The 23326-nt window shown below is 39.5% G+C and overlaps 1 protein-coding gene across 2 annotated transcripts in view; it reads right to left on the bottom strand.

The window, feature by feature from the left end:
- rftn1b (raftlin, lipid raft linker 1b) overlaps window positions 1-23326 on the bottom strand; it is a 118310-nt gene that overhangs the window by 6000 nt on the left and 88984 nt on the right. For both annotated transcript variants that reach the window (XM_025061432.1, XM_025061433.1), the window contains 3 exons: window positions 21249-21452; window positions 14731-14843; window positions 4487-4590 (listed from right to left, as the gene is read on the bottom strand). In XM_025061432.1, the coding sequence (XP_024917200.1) occupies window positions 4487-4590; window positions 14731-14843; window positions 21249-21452 (421 nt within the window). The remainder of the gene's footprint in view (window positions 1-4486; window positions 4591-14730; window positions 14844-21248; window positions 21453-23326) is intronic.

Raw genomic sequence — 23326 nt, 5'->3', positions numbered from 1 at the left:
TTACTGCACATCTCTGTCAGCAGTAACGTCTCTTGATGGTTTTTCCACTTCATTGTTTGCTCTCAGAAACTCTCTGTTTTGCTGAAGTTTTGCCTTTCTGCTTTTATCTGTGCTGACAGCCCGGTGTATGACACTTTTATTGTTTGTTTCTGCGTTATTTCTTCAATTTCTCCCCCCCAGTATTCCCGGACATGGCTTAAAAGAAGATATGTGGAGCTGGTGCTTTTTGACACAAGTTCAATAACACACACATTTACACAAGCACACAAAGGTTACATTCCGTCTAAAGTTATAAGCTGCCAGCTCAACCTTGCACATAAGGAAGATGCCAGTTTTATGATGGCTGCAGAAACCTTAAAAGCCTGCTACAAATCTTTCCTTTCCTCTCCATCAAATAGACTTGGGGCTGCTCTAGCAAAACTCTTTACTGCCTAAACCATTCAAAGACCACCACAACTTATTTTTTCCATTACCTCCTTCTTCTCACTATTTATCCATAAGCTATTTTCTGAGGCGGCAAGGAAGCTGGGCTGTTTCTAGCCAATCAAATTACAAAAAATGGTTCCCAGAAAAAATGTCCCAGTCACATGAAGCTGGAGCGGAGTGGGTTATTTAGAAAATTACAGGCATTATTACTGAACCTGCTGTTGGCTGTTAGTGTCAGATGCACTATTATAAGTTGAGACTAGAATGGAAAGAGCAAATAGCTTTTGAAGGGTAAAAAAATGTCTTGGTGGCTTAAGGCTGGATAGAAAGGTGCAACATGAGATTTCTTTTCATTTCTGGGTAATGTGGTGGTTAGTGAAAGTGTCAATATGCACTGAATTGTAATATGCATGACTTAATAGGAAAGAGTACCAACTGAATTATGACCAATCGTAACTTTAGTTTGGTTAATTTTCATACATAAACATAAAGAAAATTAAATGTAATATCCACTGAGCTGAATTTATTATAAACAAATTGATTTTGTTTTTTTCTGTTTTTCTTTTAAATCTTGTAACGTACAACTATTTCTGTTGCTGTTTTTAATTATTTTCTGACTATTATCATAGCTTATCAAACAATTTCAAGCTCTACCGTTTTGTGGTTTTATGGTGTTTTTTTATATATATATTGTGATTGATTGTTACATTCATCTTTTAACCTTATGTGAGCCTACAGCTATAGCTGCTGTATTTTTACTAGTATGTTGTTGGACTTATTCCTACATAAGAATTAGAAGGCATTTGTCCTAAAAGATGATGGCAAAACATCAGATAAATAGATAGAATTTCATTATTCCCTTTGGTTAACTGAGAAGACTTATTTTAGGCAACCAAAAATTTCCAACCTAAGAATTTTTTAGATGTCCTCAGCTAACTAGGTAATGTTTTGCATTTCTTTTTTTCAAAATAACTGGATCAAGTTTTCACTCATTAGTCTCAAACCTTGTTTTCCTAACCCTTCACACTTCTTTATTCCTCACGTTGCATTGTCCTGAGGAACTCACATCTACGCTGGTGAATGGCTCTGAGATGTAATTACCAGTCACTTTAATTGAAAGCGGTGAACACGAACACATGGCTCGCAGACAACTACATGAATTAATGCTGTGCGGAGGAGCCGCTGAGCACCAGTTAGCATTAATTTCAGACACCACTGAGATCGCTGACACTTATCCTGCTTTCCTTCACCAGGAGCAGCCAGACAACAACAACAACCAGAGGAAAAAAAAACACATTCATCTGCAAATCTTTCCTCTTAAAAATGGAGGAATCACCCTCACAAAAACAAGTGTTATGAACACCATCAATCCAAAATAGGTCATCAAACAATATTTCACTTTGCAAAATCTTTTGCAGGCGGGAAAAAGACACATGCTCCGTCTAGTACTGTATCTAGGCCGACTCTGATTAATTAGCCGTGTTGTACTGTTGTGTTGTGGCATTTTGAAGGAAAGAGGAGAGAAGAGAAAGGGAGGGAAAATGAAGGAGAGATGAAAATAGAGAGGTAATTAATCAGTGGTGTGGTGAAAGAGCAACAAACAGGAGCGACTGACGGAGCTGCAGGACCAGCAACCAATCAGTCGGGGCCTGGAAATGCTACGCGGACACTTCATCAGTGTGACATGTGGCAACGTGTGGCTGAAGGAGTCACATTCTTCACATTGTCCCCTCAGAGTAAAAACATATTTACATGCTCGTGTGTGCATTGTTGGCTTATTGGTGGCTATCATCAATCCTTCGACTGAGACTTGCCGCAGATGGGTCTCTTAAAGGTCTTTATGTAACAAATGTATTTCCTTTATTCGCACGTTCATAATATTTTTCAGCCTGTGTTCGATCAAAGTCACTTTTTTTCCACAGAAAACCCAGAAAAGGAGTTTCACTGGACTGAACCACATGTTGGTTTAGTCACTGCTTCAGAACTGGAAGATCATTTGTCACTGGTGACCAAGGGCGCTGTCAGGACATTCTGGGCCCCAATAAAGGACATGACAATGGGCCCCTCAGTAACACGCTTAATAACATGAATGTACTTCATACCCTGCAGTATTCACTACTTGATGCAAGACAGATACCCACTACAAAGATGCAATAATTTCTTGGGGGGGGGGGTATCAGTTAGGGGCTCGGACTCGTCCTAATCCCAATGTTCCCCCTTTACAGCGCCCCTGCTGGAAACTAGAGAAATATTTTGGATACTTCTATCAACGCAAAGTCCATTCAAATCAATGTAGGAAATAAGATGACTGTGGCCACATAGTGGCGAATGTTGGTAGAGCTCTGGCCATAGGTATGAATATGAGTGAATGGTTGTTTGTCCCCATACGTGGCTCTGTGATAGCCTAGCTAACTGCCCATGGTGTACTCCGCCCTCACCTTTAGATAGTTGGGATTGACACCAGCTCCCCCTGCGACTCAAAAAGTAAATAAGCTCTAGATAACGAATGAATAAAAAAATGTAGTCTTGAATAGTTTCAATCGATAAGGTCTCATTAAAATGAACAAAGATGTGTACAGTTTAAGGACAAACAAGTCGTTATTGTTGTGGAAGGTCCACAAAGATGAACCAGGCTCATGTAGACCTGCTCCCTTGATGAACCAGGCTCATGTAGACCTGCTCCTAGAACATCTTTTCCACAGATAATTTATTGCCCCATGAAAAAAATGTGACAAGCAAATGGATTGCCAAGGAGAAGTTTTTTAAACTTTTGTCTCAGAGGGTATTCATGTCGACAGTACCATCACTTTTAGAGAAAGATTAACTACATTACCTTCTGCCCATCAGCACGGAAACACATTCATCTTCCTTCTCTGCTAACATTTAGCGGTGTCGTCTGTGAACATCATGGTCTATGGAGCTATCTGGCTAACCCCACGTGTCAACCTATGGTCACTGGATCAATGATGTACACTGACACGTTTCATTTGTAACCACAAGAACCTTTTCTTGTAAGTGGAAAACTTGGATCATGATCCTAAAGCCACTGTTGGGGCTCTTTACTTTTTTCTCAATTTAAAGCAATTACAATCCTTTCACAAAATGCAAGATGAACAGCCCAACATTGACCAAGACTAAGAAAAAATCCATTTGTAAGCAGGTCAGAGAACAGGCAGACCCTTCGACCATAAGCTGATAGAGCCTCATCCAGCAGTCATGACTCAGCACGGACTTCACTGAACAGCTATTACTGTAACTTCTGGGCAGAAATTTTCCAGCCACACTCAGAACTGCTGCTGCTGCAGCTCTAGGACTTTTTGAGCCAATGCTGCTGTTCAAACCTCTGCTGCGACAGAAACACGCTCAAGTTTTTCCCCCACTCTAAATCAGGGGTCTCAGAGTACTAGAAAAAACGTATTTTAACAAACTAATAAAATATTTCTCACTTTCTTAGTGGCCAGATGCACTGACAGTGCCTGGTTCAAAACAAATTCCCTCATATTTTCTTAATACAATAACAAAAGCATGAAAACGTTTGTTCTTTTACCTCATGTAACTTCCAAACTGTGCTAACTTTGTATTTTTAACCCCTGGAGAGCTTCAGATGAAACACTTGGGTGTATGTCTTAAGTCAAAAAGCTATAGGTCATGCTCCCCCTGCTTAGGAAAACCCACCTGAGTGAAGAACCACAGTGTTATAGACATCTAGTGCGGGCCAAAGATGGGACATTGTTTGGGCCAGAAGATGGCTGCAAGCCAGGAGTTTGAGACCACTGCTCTCAATACTTTGTATTTAGTTTGACAGAACACACTGTTCCTGTTGCTTTAATTATTACAGTTAACAAAAAGTGTTTTACTTTCTTAAAAATCATTAACAATGACTTTACAACTGCAAGTGAAAAAGTTTTGACCAAGAGGTTTTCAAACCACATGAAAGACTTACAGTTAATAAAAGGCTTAAAACAGATATATTTGTAATTTCGTTTTACTGCCAACAGAGGTCATTGTAAGCCGGTCTGTTCTCAGTGGATGTTTTAGTGAGAAACACGGTTATGATTACCTGTTAGTCTTGATGACAGGAGTGGGCAGCACACACGTGAGCCTCCATCCATATGTAGCCAGAGACTGAAGCAGGGGAACATAATCAGTCTTCACCTGCAGACCCTGTGGAGAAACACAAGACGACAACAGACGTCACAACCTGCAATTAGGGAAAATAAAAAAATAAAAATCAGTGTCTCAAAACACTCGCTGTCTCGCTGTGATGGAGAGAATGCATGTGTTTTGTCTTGCTAAGGGCATTCATCGCTGTGATTACAGCTGTGGTGGGGATGGTAGTGGGGGGGCTTGCATCTGTAAAGATTACTAATGGAAAATACGGTGATGTGAATCACATTACAGAGTCAAACCGGAATAAACCAGCTCATACATTTGAATTATGCAAATCTGGGCCTCTTGAAAAAAATTGCTGTCAAAAACAAAACAATTCTAGCGTTATCACATTGACTGAAATATGTGTTAGTGGACAAAAACAAAAATAATGGATAGCTGATGAGGACACGGTAAATAATTTAAAGAAAGAACAGAAGTTGATGATTGGAGATTGGGGGTGGACTTAGATAAAGGTTGTTTAGGAAAGATACACGTAAAAATGACCCAAAACTACAACCAAGAAAATCATATTCTAATGAATGATCTACATATTATAGAACAAAAAAACAATGTCTCCTTTTATTTTTAATAACCAATATTTACACAGATTTACTTCCTGTACACACACAGTTATGTTACTTTTCATCATCCTGGTGTGAACTAGTGTGAATATAACTGATACTCATTCACGTTGAACAGTCACACACTGCAGCTTTAAGATGACATTAGACAGAAGTTCAACAGTGTATCAGTGTGAGCACTCAGATGAAGCATGAGCCTCTACAGTCTCCTCTGTTTGAGGTTATAATTTAAAATGATACAAACACACACCACACACACACACTTGTGACTTGTCAGTCTATACTAAAAGTGAAAAACTGCCTCACCAGGTAATAAAATCTCTTGATAGTTTCACACAAAAAAACTCACATGCAAAAAGAGAGGCATAATGTAAGCAAAAGACATGTCTCTTTTAAGTACTAATTATATTCTTAATATTATTATTATTATTTTTTATAGCAGGTAGTATACATCTTAAAACTGTTATTTCCCTCTAAATGGGATTGCAGTTTACTGAATTTAGACCCTGTGTTTTAAAGTCAGGAAAGGTTTTCAGTATCTACAGAACTGTCACATAAATATGATGAAAAAACTGATGAAACTTGGGAAGGACTTTTGACATTTCAGTGGCTTCATGTTGTTGTTGATGGCACTTACGTTCTTTTAACTTATTTATTTTCCACGTAGGTAAAATATGGAGGTATACAAAAATCACACTCGCCTCAGTTTACAACCAATGCATTCTATATCACATTACCTACAGTCATACAAACACCGATTTTGTTCCAAGATAAAAAAAAAAACAAAAACCTTTTTTCTACACTAAAATCAGATTTAAAAAAAAAAAAAAATCGAACTACCTGACAGAGTAATTCTTAACAGCAGTAAACATAAAAGAACTCTCTGCCTCTCTGTCTGACTTCTGCTCCTGCTTCTCTCTCTATTTCTCTCTTTTACGTGAATAAAACAATTAAAGCTGCTGCTTTTAAACGTTATGAATTGCCTGAGAACCCACCTTCACCTCGCCATCACCATTTGGATAATTGCTTTTAAATGCTCACATTGTTATTCTCTAGCATTTTTCTTCTGTTTTCTCTCCACAGTAAAAGCCTCCAGTGACTAACCGTGAACAGCGCTGGCTGATCCTTTGTTTTGCTAAGTGCCTCACTCATCCTGTGTTATCAGGCCACAGAGTTTAGTCTGGGTTCAAGAGTCGACTAATGCTTCCTAAAAGTCATTTTTGGATTTACTCTGCGTGGCTTCCATTTAAGCTCTGCGGTTACTGCAGCGCACAGGGCAAGACGGGGAAAAACATCTCCTGATCGTGTTTGAATGTCTTTGAGAGAGTCTGAAAAAATATAGGGCTGAAGGCAGTGTCGGCCAAGTTCAAAACACACAAATAGGTTTTATGTTAGTGTAAGTGTCTCATTTTCAATGCAATCACCCAAATGAGAAAGGGCAAAATATTTTCAAAGAGGTACAAATGGATCTAAATAAGATAATTTTCTATTAATCTTAAATGGAAATCTAGGGTTGTTGGTTTTAACAGTTTTAATAATCACAATAATCTAAATCTCACTTTTGCAAAGTCACTGGGAACGATTTCAAACATTTCGTGTTTAGCGCTGACAGTCACTGAAAGGGAACAATTTCAAACATTTCGTGTTTAGCGCTGAAGAAACCTAATAATACGACTAAAAAAAAAAGAATTTAAATGTACAAGTTTAGCCAAGTAGAGAGAAATCAAGAATTTAAATGTACAACAAGTTTAGCCAAGTAGAGAGAAATCAGTTTTCTACGGCTCTTTAGAACTCCTGCTGTAATCACAAAAACTCAATAGTTATTCAGGCCAAAATCTTCAAGTCAATCAAAAAAGTCTTACATCTACAATTATATGTTAACTATGACCTAACCAAGAAACTGTAAAATAGATGACAAGTTCACCGATGAACTGAGGAGACAGGAAGAATGTTGCACATCCTGAACAATGGGAAGAAAATGGTTGCTGAACAAGAATTAGATGATGGTCACTTGAATACAAAGGATGCTGTAGAACCGATTATTCTGTCAAACTCTTAAGATCTGTTTTAAATCCATAAAAAATTTAAAAAAAAAAAATACAAAAGAGAGCAGACGTAAGACCAGGGATAAAAATAAAAATGGAGACAAAGTGTTCACCATTAATGTCCTTCAAAAGGTCAACCACATTTGAAATGGCGGTAACGGTGCTCGAATTGCATTGGTCGCTGGATTTATTTTGGTTGCTGTGACAACACCGAAGGTTGAGTGAGTCCATGTACAGCTGTGTTTAAAGGTCCATTCTTTTTTTTTCCTTTTTTTAAGGTATTTACTCCATCATTACTGGACTGTCTGTAAACCTCTCCAGGCTAGGAAAAAAAAACAACCAAACCAAAAAAAACCCATCTCAACAACATTCAGAATTAATGAAGAACTCACTCCCAGTTTGTTGTGTTCATCTAGCACAAGTTGGCAGACGGAGTTTAAAGAAAAAAATAATAGATTTCTTCTTTGTTTCATGTGACTCTCAAAGTGCACAATGAACTTTTAATCAACCTGCAGTTGAACCAAGCCTAAACTTTAGGAGAATAAACCCCCTGAACAGTAATGTTATGTTTTTCATAGTACTGTCAAAATGAACAAGTTAATCAAGCAATCGATATTCACAAAGAAGAATCAAAACAGCATTTCTAACGCATAGAAACATAGACATGCACTGGTGGCGCTTTGGCCCAGAGGCAATGTCTCTGTCATTGGTGTGGAACCCCAGGGTTCACCTCCTGGGCAAGTTTGAATCCCGGTTAGTGCGGTTAACACCTTACAGTGGACTCACCACTTGCAGGAAGGTTTGGGGGGTTGGTACGGTGCAGTGTGATTTGGGTGGCGACTGCTGCCCCCGCGACTCGGTAACAGATAAGCAGATGACAATGGATGGACATGCACTGTTCATCCGCTTAGGACTGCTCTTATACACCGTCTTGTCATTTGAACACAGTGCTGGAAAGCATTTTTGTTTCACAAAGCAGTTCCATCTGAACACCTAGCATACGCTAATAGAGGCTTCAACTTCAGGTCAGGCGCCTGGCTTGTGTCAGACCAGCCTCACTTAGTGCAGGACAGTATGTTTACAACAGACAAGCTGACTGACAAAATCGTCAAAAGGATTGCGAAGGACTGACTAATATTGTTGAGGGCAACTTTTCCACCCACTCTGTGAAGTTATATTTTTACTTTTGTATATTTTTTCTGACATTTCTCCTCAGTAATAATTCCAACATTTGGATTGGTCACAAAAAAATCTCTGTTCCAGTTATATACAGAAAAATAAATTTTGGTCATATTTAGAAACGTTGATACAGTTGCTGTGAATAATCAGATATAAAATTGTAATTGTTTTGCCAACCCAAATTATTTACCCAATAACTACGGCTGCACCAATCAGGATTAAAGGCGATCTTCTGTGATTGGACAAAGAAGGAACGATGCAGCTGTTCCACATTGTCTGATGTCTGAAACTACAGTTGTAAGTTTCTCTGCACCACTGGTAGCTGCTGGAAACGCTCTGCCTATGAACCAAGGGTCTGTCACTCAAAGGAGGAGCTAAAGGAACGCGGCCGTCTTTCTTTTTCACTTTAAACTGCTTGAAGACTGTCAAGGCTGTAAATGCAGCCGAGCAGATGTGTGGGTACAATTTTCTCTTTCTTAGTTCCCACTGGGAGCTAATGAGAAATCACTGATCAATAACACACACACACACACACACACACACACACACACAAACCCTTCCAGAGGCTTATATGCAACAGCGGCCATTTGTAAAACCAACAGAGCACTTCTGACTGCCAGTCTATATCTTATATAGAGTCTATAGCTGTGACGCAGCAGCACTGTCCACAGATCAATGCTGTAAATTCACTGCGTCTTTGTCCGTCTTAACAGATGTTCTCTTCCTTTTTTCCCTTTTTAAATTGGATTTACCAACATTTGGACATGATCTAAGGTGCTGGTTAAAAGTTGGCTCCTCTGTCTCCCAACAGGGGAACACTTTTTATCACTTCTTAGATAACAGCCAGGACAGAGATGCTGAGGTGATTGCTTTTTTTATCCTGCTTTTATTTAGGATCTCACGTTGGTGCTGATGCAGCACAGTAGCCGCTGCATTGTAATTCAGGAGAGGGAAAGGTGGGTCTCACTTTGGGCGGGGGGCAGGGGGGCTGTGATTTAACTCTCACCTCCTCCGAAGAACAGCAGGCCATTACAGACAAAAAATATTTCTCAATTTAGTTTCCTGGAAGAGGCTTTGAACAAGCGTGAGAGCGATTCTCGGAGGAGTTCCAACATAAACCGGCTAAAAAATGTAGATGCTCCCCTCCCAGCAGGAACTCAGAGGAGAAATGCTTGTGAAAATAATGTCTGCAGCAGTTGTCTGGCTCTCTTTAGCCTGATTAGCTCTTTGAGCTTTACGTTCCACTGCTTTAGGTCTGTTTGTGCAGGTTCTGTAACTTTAATTCAATACAAATCTGTGGAAGAAAAATGAGCTGCTGCTGCTCAGGAGTAGGTTTTAGTGTTATGATTTGAAGTCTGTTTGCGAAAGGCCAGCGTGGATCTGCATGCTGATCAGTCTCCATGTTTCTGAATGGGTTTCCACTTCTGGATGATTTGAACCTGTGGCTTCTGAATCAAAGGAACTCTAGTCTGTGTTAGTGACGTCCACCGGGCAAGTTAAGGATAAAAAAAAAAAAAAAAAAAACTAAAACCAATACAAAGCTGCATGAAAATATGCCACCACAAAACAACCTCCTCTGTCGGGAACGTGTTGTAACATTTTCTTTTTACTCACATCTTTGCTACAGCTTATAAACAAGTGCAGCCTGTGAAGACTGAACCTGTCCCTCTGCGCCGCAGCTATCAGCGTCATCATCACAGTGTCTGACAGCATGGGGCGCGATCTCTCACTTGCACTTGGACAGTGCAAATTAGTCTCCCTCTATCTGGGTCACCTCTACTCTCACCTCAGTCAGAAGGGACTGAGATATCAGGGGCGGCTGATGCACGTTAACCACTGCACACACACACATACACATACATACAAAGACACACAACCATGCTCCAGAAACACAGACTGTGACAGATGGAAAACAACACTACATCCTGTCTTCTCTGCACCAACCGCCACCAGTGATTGTGGTGAATACAGAGAAAGACACCAGGAACCTTGTGGCTTTTCTCTTTAACACGATGGGAGTAGTTGAGCACCAGCGGACCTTATCCGGATCTAAGATGTTCTTTTCTGTGTCATCGAGACTCTTCCCTGCAGCTGCACTGTTCGAATGCTGCGCTTTTTTTAGTTTTTTTTATCCCATTTCAAGCTTTATTTAGAAGCTAAAGCGTGACTTTTCTCTTCAAAACGAAGAGCCGGGAATCGTGGGATCAAGACAAAATAATCTCAAAAGATAAGGCTTTTATAGCTTTGACATTGATTCACCAAGTATTTACATTTCAGAACCCCATGTATTACATTGTATTGTGTATTTCCAATAAATACACAAATGAACAATTTGCATCAAAATTACGCAAAAATTATTTTAGTGGTTCAATAAAGGTGTATATTGGAGAAACACTTCCCTCTGTTTGTATGTCCAGGACAAAAAAAATATACGTGAGTGCAAAAGGTACCAAAAAGTTTTGTCGATAGCCGATATGCCAATATTGTCCAAACACTTCATTTCGTTTCCGATATCAACAGATGCCGATACTTGCAGCTGTGTTTTCCCAAAATTATTTTTACATCACATCACGTACTATAGCTCCCTTCATGGTATTAACACATTACCTACTTGTGGTGTGATGCTCCACAAAATCAATTTTTAAGCAATTTTAGCATTTCTGGCGAAACTCAGGCATTGCATTATTGGGTTTTCATTATCGGAGCAAAAGAAAACTATAAAGATTCTTACCGATGTTACATAATTATGCTAATATCGGGCCAATAATATCAGTCGGCCGATATTATTGGACATCTCTAAAAAGTACCAAAGATACTATGATACTATGGTGAGGATCAGCTCAGAGCAGAAGAATTTTTAAGTAAAAATTCTATACAAAAAACATATTTGTGTCAGATTTTCTAGTGTTTATATTAAACATAAATTGTATGTAATCATCATCAGTATCAATTTTGTATGGAAAATGTCTACATTTACTACTTTAATGAATCCCAGCAATAAATGTTACAGAAAATGCATTCCTTGCACCCTAAACCAGTGACTCCCAGTACGGTTTCCACTGAGATGAAACCATTTAATCTAGATAAACATACATCCGGTATGTTGTCTCTGACCTGTGTTCACCCCTGCTTCATGCTGTTGTTGTTTTTTTCCGCTGCAGAAACACAGAATTATGACATGGCCCTGCTAATGCACTTGCTTGTCTTGATGAGTAAATTCCCCGTGCAGAAGCTCATTGTGAGCAGACGTATAAAGACCGAGCAGAGCAGAGCTCCGAGCATGTTTTGCTTGGTTATTGCTCTTGTGAGGGGCTTTCAGGACATTAGCTTCATGGCAGCTCCTGTATTAACCTTCCCCCAGGACAACAGAGACCAGCTCATACTGCTCCTAATTGAAGTTTCAGAGCAGAAACTCTTTGATGAGTTATTCATTTTGAAGCAGTTCTGCACCATCTGCATATTTCTTTCTCAGGTCATTTCAGCTCAGGGAAAAACAAAACAGCATTCTGCTTCTAAATTAGGACGTGTGTCCAAAATAACACAGGAAACACAGTGTGTATGGGTGTGTACGTCAAACGTGGGTGTGTGTGACTGTGTGGGTGCCTTCGTGTGGACGGCTGTTTTAGATCGTCACCACAACTCTGGTGTGTTGCTGTATTATTTACTGCAGTTTTTGTCTTATGTGTAATTGCAACTGTAATACAACAGGAAGCAGTGGTGGATCTGGGGTTTATCTGAGTAAGGGGCCAGTTTTTGTCCAACATTCGTGCACAAAAATCCCCTATATTTTCCTCAATCAATCAATCTATATCTATCATTTGGTAAGGTGTCTAAAAAAGACAGATGAGCACTACAGGGGGCCAATCAGATCTCAGCTGTGGCCACTGCCCCTGACAGGAAGCATGCAGGTTTGGACAGATTTCTTTAAACACATCTTTAAATATTAAAGCTAACCTAGAACAGGCAGATATGCATAACAAGGTTTAAGAAATAGAACAAAAATAGTTTATCATAGGCTCAGTACTGAGGAAACTAAAATGTCACTTTAACAAGTTGCAAAATTTGATAGTTCACAATATCACAATATATATATATATATATATATATATACAGTATATATATATATGTAGATATTAATCATTATCTTTCCCCGACAATGCTGTGCACAACACGGTTTCAACTGTTTGTTTTCCTTTTTTCTTTTGATACTCAGAAGTACCTGTCCAACTTTTTTGCATAAATAAAACTCTGCAGCACGACTATGTTCATAACTTAGATAAAAAAAAGATAGCCCTCCATCAATATTCCTCCCTCTTTTGATTGTAATTATCTCAGTACTCACACAGTAATGAGCTGTGAGGACACTTTGCATATCAATTTCAGACATTCATCAAAAAGAATGGTGGGAAAAGGAGTGATAGCACACTCAGAAACAATGAAATTTATGCATGATGCAAGTCTTTTGGGGTAAAACTTTTTTGTTGTCTTTGAAAAGTTAACAGTGATCTCCGAATAACAATGTGTGAAAATGTGTGCCTCCGTCTGTCTGTGCTATAATAGCTCTGCGTGCATGACATGCGGGCGATCCAGTAACAGAGGGTCATTTACAGTCCAGAAAATATTTTTAGTCCACTGTCCAAAAAATTGATACAACCTCTCATCCTCTTGTCCTTCCTTGTCCTTTTGTGCTTTAAATATGTTTTTCTCAAGTTGTCCTTCAGAAACGTTTGGAAGCATTTTATGTTGCCACGTTTCTTCTATGTATAAATGTGTAATGTAAAAACAAAAGCTGTTGTTAAAAAATTAAATTAAAATTTAAAAATCTGCATAGGTTGTCCAAAAGTCCTAAAGTAATAGCAAATATAAATGTCCCTGAAACGTATGTATTCTATGTAAGTATGTATTGGAAGCAAAAGAATAAATAAAAATCCACCTTTGGAACTGGAATTGCAGAATTCATCGATGTAAGCATTCCAGAAAAAGCCCTGAAATTTGCTCAGCCTCTCACTGCAAACTCTGCAGTTAAAAAGGCTTTTTGTCGACACTCACGTGAACATTAGCTCCGTGTTGGACAATCACAGGGACGTATTTGTGCACAATATCTTTCTTCACACCTGGACAGCTGTGGGCTGTGAAAAAGTCTAAATCCAATTACCCAGATAACATCGACAAACAGACACAAAATTGTATGGTGTATACTTGAAGGACACGTGCACACGTTACACACATGAATAGCAACACAAAAAACATATAAACACGTAGCCGCAATCCCTTCACCTCTGGACAAAAAATCAATTTCCAACTTGGAAGTTCTGCTCCAGACAGGTCTGAATCGACAGTCGTCAGGCAGATTAGAGCTTGTTCCCTTCTGATAAAACCAGCAATTTCACCACATGCTCCAAGAATTTAGATTTGCCAGATTTACCTTTGGTTGTGTAGAAGAAGACAGACAACCACAGAATAAAGACCGGTTGGAAACACGCGACGTCTGAGTGACAATAGTTTTAAACACAAAAGACTGTATTCCAAAAGCAGATTAGTGACTCTAATCTCACAGATGTAGATTAGAGACTATGGTATAAGGACTTAACAACACAGCAGTGACAGGTGATGAGTTTAACAAATAAAAACTCCAGTTGAGCTGGTTATCCTTAAACCCATCTTGACATATTTCTTTATTATGGGCGATGTTGCTGATTTATTGAGCCAAAGAATCATTGTCAATTGAGCCAACCAATCACATGGCCACTTAGACAAACACTGATTGTCACTCCTATTGAAAATCACATAAAGGCGTTTGCCTGAAGTGCCTTCCGATAGGTAAGCTGACGTTTGAAGTCAGATACTGAAAAAAGTAAGCTGAAATAATAGCTAAAAGCTAAGTCTATAAAAAGCTGTATGTGCCAAAAAGGTATCTGTCCTTTAAATAATACAATGCTGGAAATAACCTTATATTAATGTAGCGATTAATTAAGTTGCTGCTGAAAGTACTCTCAATGTGCTTAAGCTAAATGGAAGTTAAATGCTAAGCAGCTTGAAAATGAGCAAAGCCACAGGTGAAGGACATAAACAAACCCTCAGTCAAACAAGTTTCAAAATGCTCACCATAAACAGCTAAAAAATAACGTAATTAATAATTAAAATACCAAGTTAAAAAATATGCCAATTGCCCCACACACTGCTGGTGGCGCTAAGCTTGAGCTGCGTCCTGCTCACTAAGGTGATGGGCAGAGGTCACATTTCAGTGTGTGCAGTAGTGTGCTTCGAGTCAGTGACAATAATTCACTTTCACTTCAGTTGTTTTTTTTTTTTTTTTTTTTTTGAAAGACACAAAAATCTCTACTTACGTCGATGATGGTCCACTGTTCCACCACGATGGCATCATATGTTTGAGTGGCTGCATCCGCCTCACTCGCCTCCTGGAAGATGAAGACACTTTCGACGGACTTTGGCAGCAAGTCTAAAGAGAAAAATAAGGAGAAGAAGAAAAACGGGTAGAGATGAAGTCACAAGGAGAGTATTTACTGGATGGAGTGTGTCTGTCTTGCCTTTGCTTCCTCTTCAGACCCCCCAGGCTAGAGGAAATGGGATGATATCAGTCAGCCACATTCACATACAAGCCTTTATTACATAGCCCATGGTGTGGGCCATTTGAATGAGCACTGTGCTCTTTATACATTATGCAGGGAGACAATGTTAAAGCAAAAAAAAAAACCAAAAAAAAAAAACCCAGGTATTCCCCTATTGGGCTGTTGAAAAAGGCATTGGGCTTTATGTGCTACATCTTTGTGTTTTTAACACCCAATGCACTGCTGGTTTTCATGCTCAGCAGCTAAACAGAGGCTAATTACAGCAGGGAAGCTGTGGTAAATGTGATGCCTGATAGGATTTAAACCAACACAACTTTGTGTCTGGGAGAGCAGAGCTGAGAATCACAGCTTTATCAAAGGAAGGCGGAAAGAATTTTTTAGCCAAGGCAAAACGTAGCCGCTGATTTAATGAAGTCGGTCTTCGGGGCATTAGAAAGCTAATCCATTTACTAAGCCTGCATAATTCACCTTAAAAAGACTTAAAGAGAATTAAATAGAGCCATATCAAGTCATTGATGTTGTTGCTTTAGGCCTCAGCTGTGAGACTGTGCACCACTGACCTAATAGATTTTAGAAGCTTGACGTCTGTTGCCGGCTGACAATCACTGTATTGGCCAGCCTTGTTTTTTTTTTCCACTCAGTGTCTCTTGTTGTTCCCCTGATGCACAAACACATTACTTACAGACACGATACACGCCCCACGGTCCGGTCTTCTTGCCTGGCCTTAGCGCTTTCTTATTACTCTCACGCCATTTACACACTAATACAGTTTGCCTGGGCCCAGGCACAAATGCGAGACACTCCACATTTCATTACTAGGCCCTAATAATAGAGGGATAAGAGGAGGCTGGAGAAACTGGAGCGGGAAGAGATGAGCAGAGGTAGAGAGAAAAGGTGCAGGGATGACAGGCCCTTTTATTTCCCCCTCCCCAAAAAACCCATTTAGGACCCACGCACTCAGTTGAAGACATCTCTCAGACCTCTTCAGGCTCTCCCTACAATACACACAGTGCTGTGGTGACCTTCACCCCGCCTCTTTAACTTATCCCCAACCCCGCTTTCCCTGAGTCCATTGCTCCCCCCCCTCATTTAGCCCCGCCTCACCCGATTCCCCCCCCCCACTTGCTTTGTAATTGGAGAGCAGTCTAATAAGACTACATTGTAAGATGATGAGAGCCAGGCATCTCTGCCCCCAACCAGCACAACAGGGATCGCTCAGGAGAGATTGACACAGAGAGGTGACTCCTTCCTGACGGCTGTCTGTGGCGATAATACAGACGGGCGTTTGCTTAGCAGAGACGAGACAGAGAGAAAAGGAAGAGAGAGAGAGAGAAAGAGAGAGAGAGAGAGAGAGAGAGAGAGAGAGAGAGAATTAAGAGACGTGGAAGAGAAGGAGTCGTTTGCCGGGGGCATCGAGTCCGTCAGGGGAATACACGGGCTCCGTGCTCCAGTAAACATTATCTTGTGGCTATTGACAGAGAGCTGAGCTGCCGCTGCTGGGCCAACTGAGAATAAGATGTTTACACTTGCAAAAAACCTCCACGCTAGCTCAGGAAATTTGTTCTCCGTCTCCGACTGACTCATGAAGTCAAGGTCACAGATGGAGACATGTAAATAAAGTTATTCTACTGAGGAATACCACGTCAACATGGGACGAAAAGACATATTAGCGAGGAGCATGTGAAACAAAATGCATGCCTGAAGTAGAAAACGGAAAGTAAAATCGGCAAATATTTTTGCCTACTTAAAAAATATGTAGTCAGTCGGTGAATTTTTAAACCAAATCCATCCGAGGCTCACCAGAAAGTGACCCCGCTTCACTGGAATTATTTAAATATTTGTACCTGCCTCAGCTGCTGACAGCATCTCTATATTTCAGAGAGTACGAGTGCCTGTCCAGCACGTAAAAAAAGATGAGGGAAGCTAATGTTTGTTTGCCTGTGATGTGGATGTTGTGCTTCAGATTTGTAGCTGCAGGTCAGTGGGTGATGAAGGAAGAGAAGATGGGGATCCAGAGCAAACTGGCCTTACAGCAAGGTTGTGTAGTCGTTCAGTGAGTACTCCAGTTCCCTCCCACAGCCCAAAAACACTCCAGCTTGACCATAGTTATGACTGTGAGTGTCAACTGTTTTCTTTTTTCCATAAAGGTGGCCCTACAATGGTAGGGCAAACTGTCTGCACCCTTCACCTCTTGACTCTGACTCAGCAAAACACAAAGGTCTGATGTCACATTTTCTTCATAATATAAAGGCTCCAAAGGACTGTCCTAGTCAAATGTAGGACCATCGTCAGGTATAGAAAATCACACAGATATTTCTACGTATCTGTGTGTGAACGTATTGAAATAAGAAACCACTCAGTAAACACTCAGTAAACACTCTCCCAGTCTTATTACCGCTGCTTTGTTTGCTCTCAGACCTATACACAAAATTACTGGCAGAGAGAAGCACTTGCATCCGTCTTGTCAATATTTTCCCAAGTGCACAGATGGCACATGTATTTTTATTACACTTTCAGTCTCAGGAAAGGGATTTGCATATTTTGCTAATGCCAGTAATTTTTTTTATTCACAGTGAAAAGATTTCCCGTGTCATTCTCATTCTCTCCAGCTCCACCTGTTGCATTCTCACCCATTTTTTTGAAACCCATAAGAGCTTAGTGTCTAAATGTAAAGGCTGAATGTCTCACAACAGGATTGAAGATCATCATTGTGGCTCTGAAGAAAGACTTTTACATGTTGTAGCCCCAAACCCTTCACCTAGCCTGCAGACGGGACGGAGATGAGTCTACGCCAAGTGTGAAAATGGGCGTGTTTTAAGTGGAGATGAACTAGCATCCTTTAGGCCAGCATGTGTGTTCTCAGACAGTGCCACAGTGTGTATGAATCATTCATGTGCATCTTATGGCAGTGGGGGCCTCAGTGCAGCTTTGGTGTGCAGTAATTTAATAGAAATATAATATCTGACCCTGTGGCTCAAGAAAAGAAAACACCAGTGTGGACGTGCACTGTCTGAGTTTAATCACACACACACACACACACACACACACACCCATCAAAACAATGCACCGGATCTTTTCTCTTCCAGCCTCACCATGGAAACCCTTTCTTTTGAAGGACCGTGGGGGAGACGGCGTGTTTCGTGTGTCTGATTGTGTCAAAGTGTTCGTCCCTTCAGACCACGCCACACGGCTGGCAGTACAAAGGTTGAGTTATTTGAGGAAACTGACAGAGATGCAGACTGACAGAAGAGACGCGACATGAAAATTGATGCAGTTTGAAAAAACAAAACAAAAACAAAAGGAGGAAGGATGTGGGCGTTTATAAACATGTAGAATTTGGCTTTTCTTCCAAACAATTGAATCTGAACATTTTTGTAAAATATAAAAAATTCATCTGTGCTAATTCTAATTACACGTAACTTAAAAATGTACCCACCGATAATATTTTCACCATATTGATTTAAAACTGGTTATACTATTATTGCAGATTTGGAAGTTTGGGGAAAATCTTCAGCTATTTGATCATGTACATTTAGCACTTTCCTTCTACAATTCAATAACATTAAGTCATTTTTTGCAATTCTGGACTTGTAGTTACAGACATTTGTCATTATCAATGAAGTTGCTAATAACTTTTTTGCAGATATCTGATATGTCATTATTGTCCAAACACTTAATTTCCAATTCCAATATCAACTGATGCAGATATAGCAGGGCAGTGGTGGCCTGGTGGTTAAGGAAGTTAAGTGCCCTGTGCTCACTAAGGTGAGGGGTTAAAGCAGAGTTCTCTGATCTATTTTTTCTAGGAAAATACTCCCAAAAAACCAAAGCCATGGATATAACACAATAAAAAAATTAACTGACCAATACAAAACAATACAAAATGTGATGTGATCAATGTAACTTCTTCCATTTTTTTGTGCTTTAAGCCCACCCTCTCGCTCCTTCTGTATTAAACTCTGCAAAGACTTTTATTTTGACAAGCACTTCGACATGTGTCAAGTAGCATTCCGAATTTGAAAAGAATGAGATCATCTTTTAAAAATGAAAACTTCTGATAATCTATGAAACACCAGTAACATGGTAGAGGCTAGTGGTTGGAGCTTTACACCACACAGGTACAGTTTCTGCCTGTACAGAACAAGCGAGTGCTTTTCAAAACAAGGCTGTCAGTGTCAACATCATCCCCTCACTCTGTCACTCGGTGTCATTTTACTTTGACGCCTCGCTGTCAAACACATCCTAAAAGCCTACAGGGGTCGAATCAGTCTCACAGTCAGCGTCCCGTCGCGGTTTTCAGAGACACGTCGAAGATAGTGACTCAGTTTGTAGACAGCAGGCATGGATGGTGACTCTGAAGCCCAGAGCTGCTGCTGCTGCTGCTGCATTGCTGGCTGTTTGATGTAATTAAATAGCTAACAACAAATGAATGCCGCTTTGATGTCAGCTGCTCTCAGCAAATCAGTGAACTCCGCACAGTCACCTCTGCAACGGTGTTGGTTTTTCTGAAGGCTCTGAACTTCATCTAAATTCCAAACACACCAGTCTTTGGATGTAGGTGTTAGCAGAGCATGAAAAAAAAAATGTCAGAGAAGCCTAAAGTGCATTAAAATAAAGAACATAATCATAATAATACACTTCATTACTTCTCAGGACATTAAATATGCAAGTAAAGCAGTCATTTGTTATCAAGTTAATTATCTGTGTTTCAGAGTTGCTGAGGCGTTCACTTTCCCAGATTAATGAGTTATGATTTTTATTTACTGAGGCTGGATTAAATCTCCAGTGGCAGAGTAAAGCTCACAGCCGCTGCTGCTGCTGCTGGCTCTGATGGAAAAGATTGAGCTAAAATAAATAATCCAAACATGAAATAATTTAAAACAGAAGCACATCAGTGATCAACTGCAGCTTCTTAAGCCTCCCCGGTGACAGCAGAATAATCAACTCAGACAGACAGAATTGCTGAAGAGTCGGAGTCCACTCTTTGTGTTTGTATAAAGATGATGCAGTTTCCCGAAATCTAGGATTATTTCCCTGATATCTCTGCCCACAGTGGACACGGCACAATTTCAAATCGTTGTATGGAAACTGTTGTCAGGAATTGAGGCTTCATATCTGCCTAAATTATAGTGTAATTCACCAAATAGATATTGATACAGAGTCCAAGTGTGTCTTTGAACACAACTCTATATAATAAAGTCCAACCGCCATACTATCAAATTTGATGAAACGACAGTCTAAAGAGCAGGATTGTTTCTTTGACTGTAGTATTCTGTGTGCCAATATTTGCAGAATAGTTGTCTTGCTTTAAGCTAGCTGTACTGCTTTGGTCCATCAGTTGCTGAAACAATATTAATACAGATCAAATCCTTTTACACATCCAATAATTATTCTTAATCATTATTTGAAGGTTGATTCAGGTAATATATATTTCTCAAATTATCAGTGAATCTTTTCACCCAAAAAAGAAAATGATCTCATTTGTGTGTATCTGAATCTTAATACCATATTCACTGCACAGCGACACTAGTTTCGCTATATTTTTGAGTTCACACTGCAAAGTAATGCACACTCACTCCTCCACTAACCGCACATTAACTAATCCAACTCCATACGAGGGTAGAGTTTCAATCCAGAATTAGTCAATTCGGATGCAAACCATAAAAACTACGATGGGTTTTGCTCCACATGAATGTGAACAAAAACCTAAAACTTTTAATCAGAGTTACGTTCACCAATCCCACAAAGTCTTGCACATGCTAATCTCCCACTTCATGTCGTCTCCTGCAAGATCGCTGATCTGTTCTTTATAGGCTATGTGTTGCTTTCATCGCTATCCATGATGAAAGGCTGAAAATTCTCACTGTGCTGACCACATGACAACAAATGAATGTGTACCAGATACTCCGAAAGAGAACAAAAACACAGAGTGCATACGAAACCAGCACTCCAACTCAAAACCCAAAAGTGTATCTCCTGAACTTTCAATTACCACAGGATCGCCTCCCTGTTAACAACTACAGGAGTCAATTCGTGTTTGAGTGTGAAAACGGCATAATACATAATTAACAACACACAGAAACATACAAATCATTATCCTGCAACGGGTTATTATTCTGGTAGAATTCACACCTGCTCGATGTTAGCAGTTTTCCTGTTTTTAATGAAGTTCTAATGGCTTTTTAGTGTGAGTGTTTGTGGAACCAGACCATATGTGGGGACATTAGAGAGTTGCACTGAATGTGTGTCACACTCCAATAACCTGAAGCTCTTACCATTCACGTTTCCCAGGTAGAAATATCCGTCCACCAGAGTGGCTCCATTGTTAAAGTGCTGGGTCATGTGATCCAGCCAGTTGGCCTCCACACTTTTGACGCCCCCTTCACAGTTCTGGACCCTCAATGGCACCTTCACTGTGTAGTACTTGGCCTGACCCTCTCTGACCAATGGGTGGTTATAGAGAGCCAGCAGCTCCACACCTGAGGGGACAAAAGAGAGAGTGTGGTCAGTGAATCTACTCAGTGATGGGCGCCACCTTGTGACAGAGTCTACTGATAAATGGCTTTTTATTTTAGAGTTTAAATTATTAAAATGTATAAAGATGAATTTTGCTGGTGTTTTAAAACACTTTTTAAATTTACCTAAATAAAAATATGTAAGAGGTAATGTGATTGGTCAGTCATTATTCAGAAAAAGGACAAAGGAAAAGACCAAATTCAAGCGGATGATAAAAACGTTACATCATATATATGTAGATGTAATCATTGGCCAAATATTTACACCTGAATACATTTTTAAATTTTACATTTGACCTGCCACAAAAAGTACGAAATCACAGTTAAAAAAAGGAAGACAAAACCATGGCAACCACAAAAAGCACAACAATGACTTCACATCATTTCCCCTTTTGTTCCCCTTCGGACTATAACAATAACAACAATCTAGATCCACAGGATGTGAACACTCAGAATGATCGAATGTAAAATGACATTGGGTGTACGCTTCAAAAGCTTCTTGGCGCAGAAACGTAAGCAACAAAATTCATTTTTTATTATTTGTCTATAGCAACAGTTCATTCGTGGTCATTTTCTCAAATGTTTGGGAAACGTTGAGCAACACCGCCTGGAATCAGAACAGCTGTCTTTGAAATAATAACGAGACAGATTGAGCATGTTGTAGTGACAGCAGCACAGTTTCGACAAAAAAAAAAAACCACCTGAAGAATAATGTTATTATATTCAAAGTTGATATAAAGTCTCTTGTGTATCCAAATATGCCCCAAATATATTTAGGGCATTTTCGCAATTTGGAACACAAAAACAATTAAGTGTGTTTGAAGAACAACTTTAATGTATTTTTTAGAGACATTAACTTCTCTGTTATTTGTAGGGCAGCTGCAGCGCCAGTTAACGACGGACGACCTGAGCGCTGCCGCTGTTTCACATTAATTTTCTTATATCCCATAAGTCTGGACATGCAGGGTACATTTGCATAAAAGAAATTTCACAGAAAACAACCTTCGGCATCATTATCACATCCTGGGGAAAAAAATCATCACTTGGCAGATGTGAAGGAGAGGAGAAATGAAAAAGTAATACAGTACGAGGTCGGTGTTGCCCTCAGCTCAAGGGGGATTCTCGGTAAATAAATGGAGTTCAATTCAATTTTCCTTCTTTGTATATTTCCCGCCGACCTACATCATTAAAGCGGCGATGGAGAATATTGAATTAATATACAGTGTTTTTGATGCAAACTTTAAAGTAAAATTTATTTACTGTACATTATATTAGGTGTGTTGCACGATCGCAGATAAGAACAATTTTAATAATAAAAGTTTTCCCAATACACAAACATTTATGGAAAGATAAAGAGCAGTCCTAGAAGCTAAAATATAGCAAAGAAATATGCCAAAAAAAAAATTCCCAAATATAGCCAAACAATTGCTTAAATTGCCTGCTCAAATAACGCTTTCATCATCTAAATTAATTTGAGAAGACTAATCAGATTAAATGGTAACTGGTTAAATGGTAATTTATACACATTGCCAGAATGACACTCACTCATATACACACTTTAATTGCACATATTTGCTTGCACTTATATAGCACCTGGCCACCAGCACGTGATTGGTTCAAGGGCTTCACTGAAATTTTAAAAGCAACCTTTGAAATGCCTTCTACAAGACACAGTCAAGATGGACGTAATGACTGAAGACTTTGAGTTGATAAAGCTAAATTTTCAATTATACTGTTATATTGGTATATTTTCTTGACCTTTTTCCATATTAATGATTCCATCATTTGGATTAATCACAAATAAAACCAGGTGTGAAACACAAACATTTACCTGATGT

The sequence above is a fragment of the Cynoglossus semilaevis genome, chromosome 13 (genome assembly GCF_000523025.1).
Source record: "Cynoglossus semilaevis isolate Cse_v1.0 chromosome 13, Cse_v1.0, whole genome shotgun sequence".
In the NCBI taxonomy this organism is placed as follows: Eukaryota; Metazoa; Chordata; class Actinopteri; order Pleuronectiformes; family Cynoglossidae; genus Cynoglossus; species Cynoglossus semilaevis.
The sequence above is the reverse complement of the archived record's forward strand: the minus strand, read 5'-3'. Positions and strand labels throughout refer to the sequence as shown.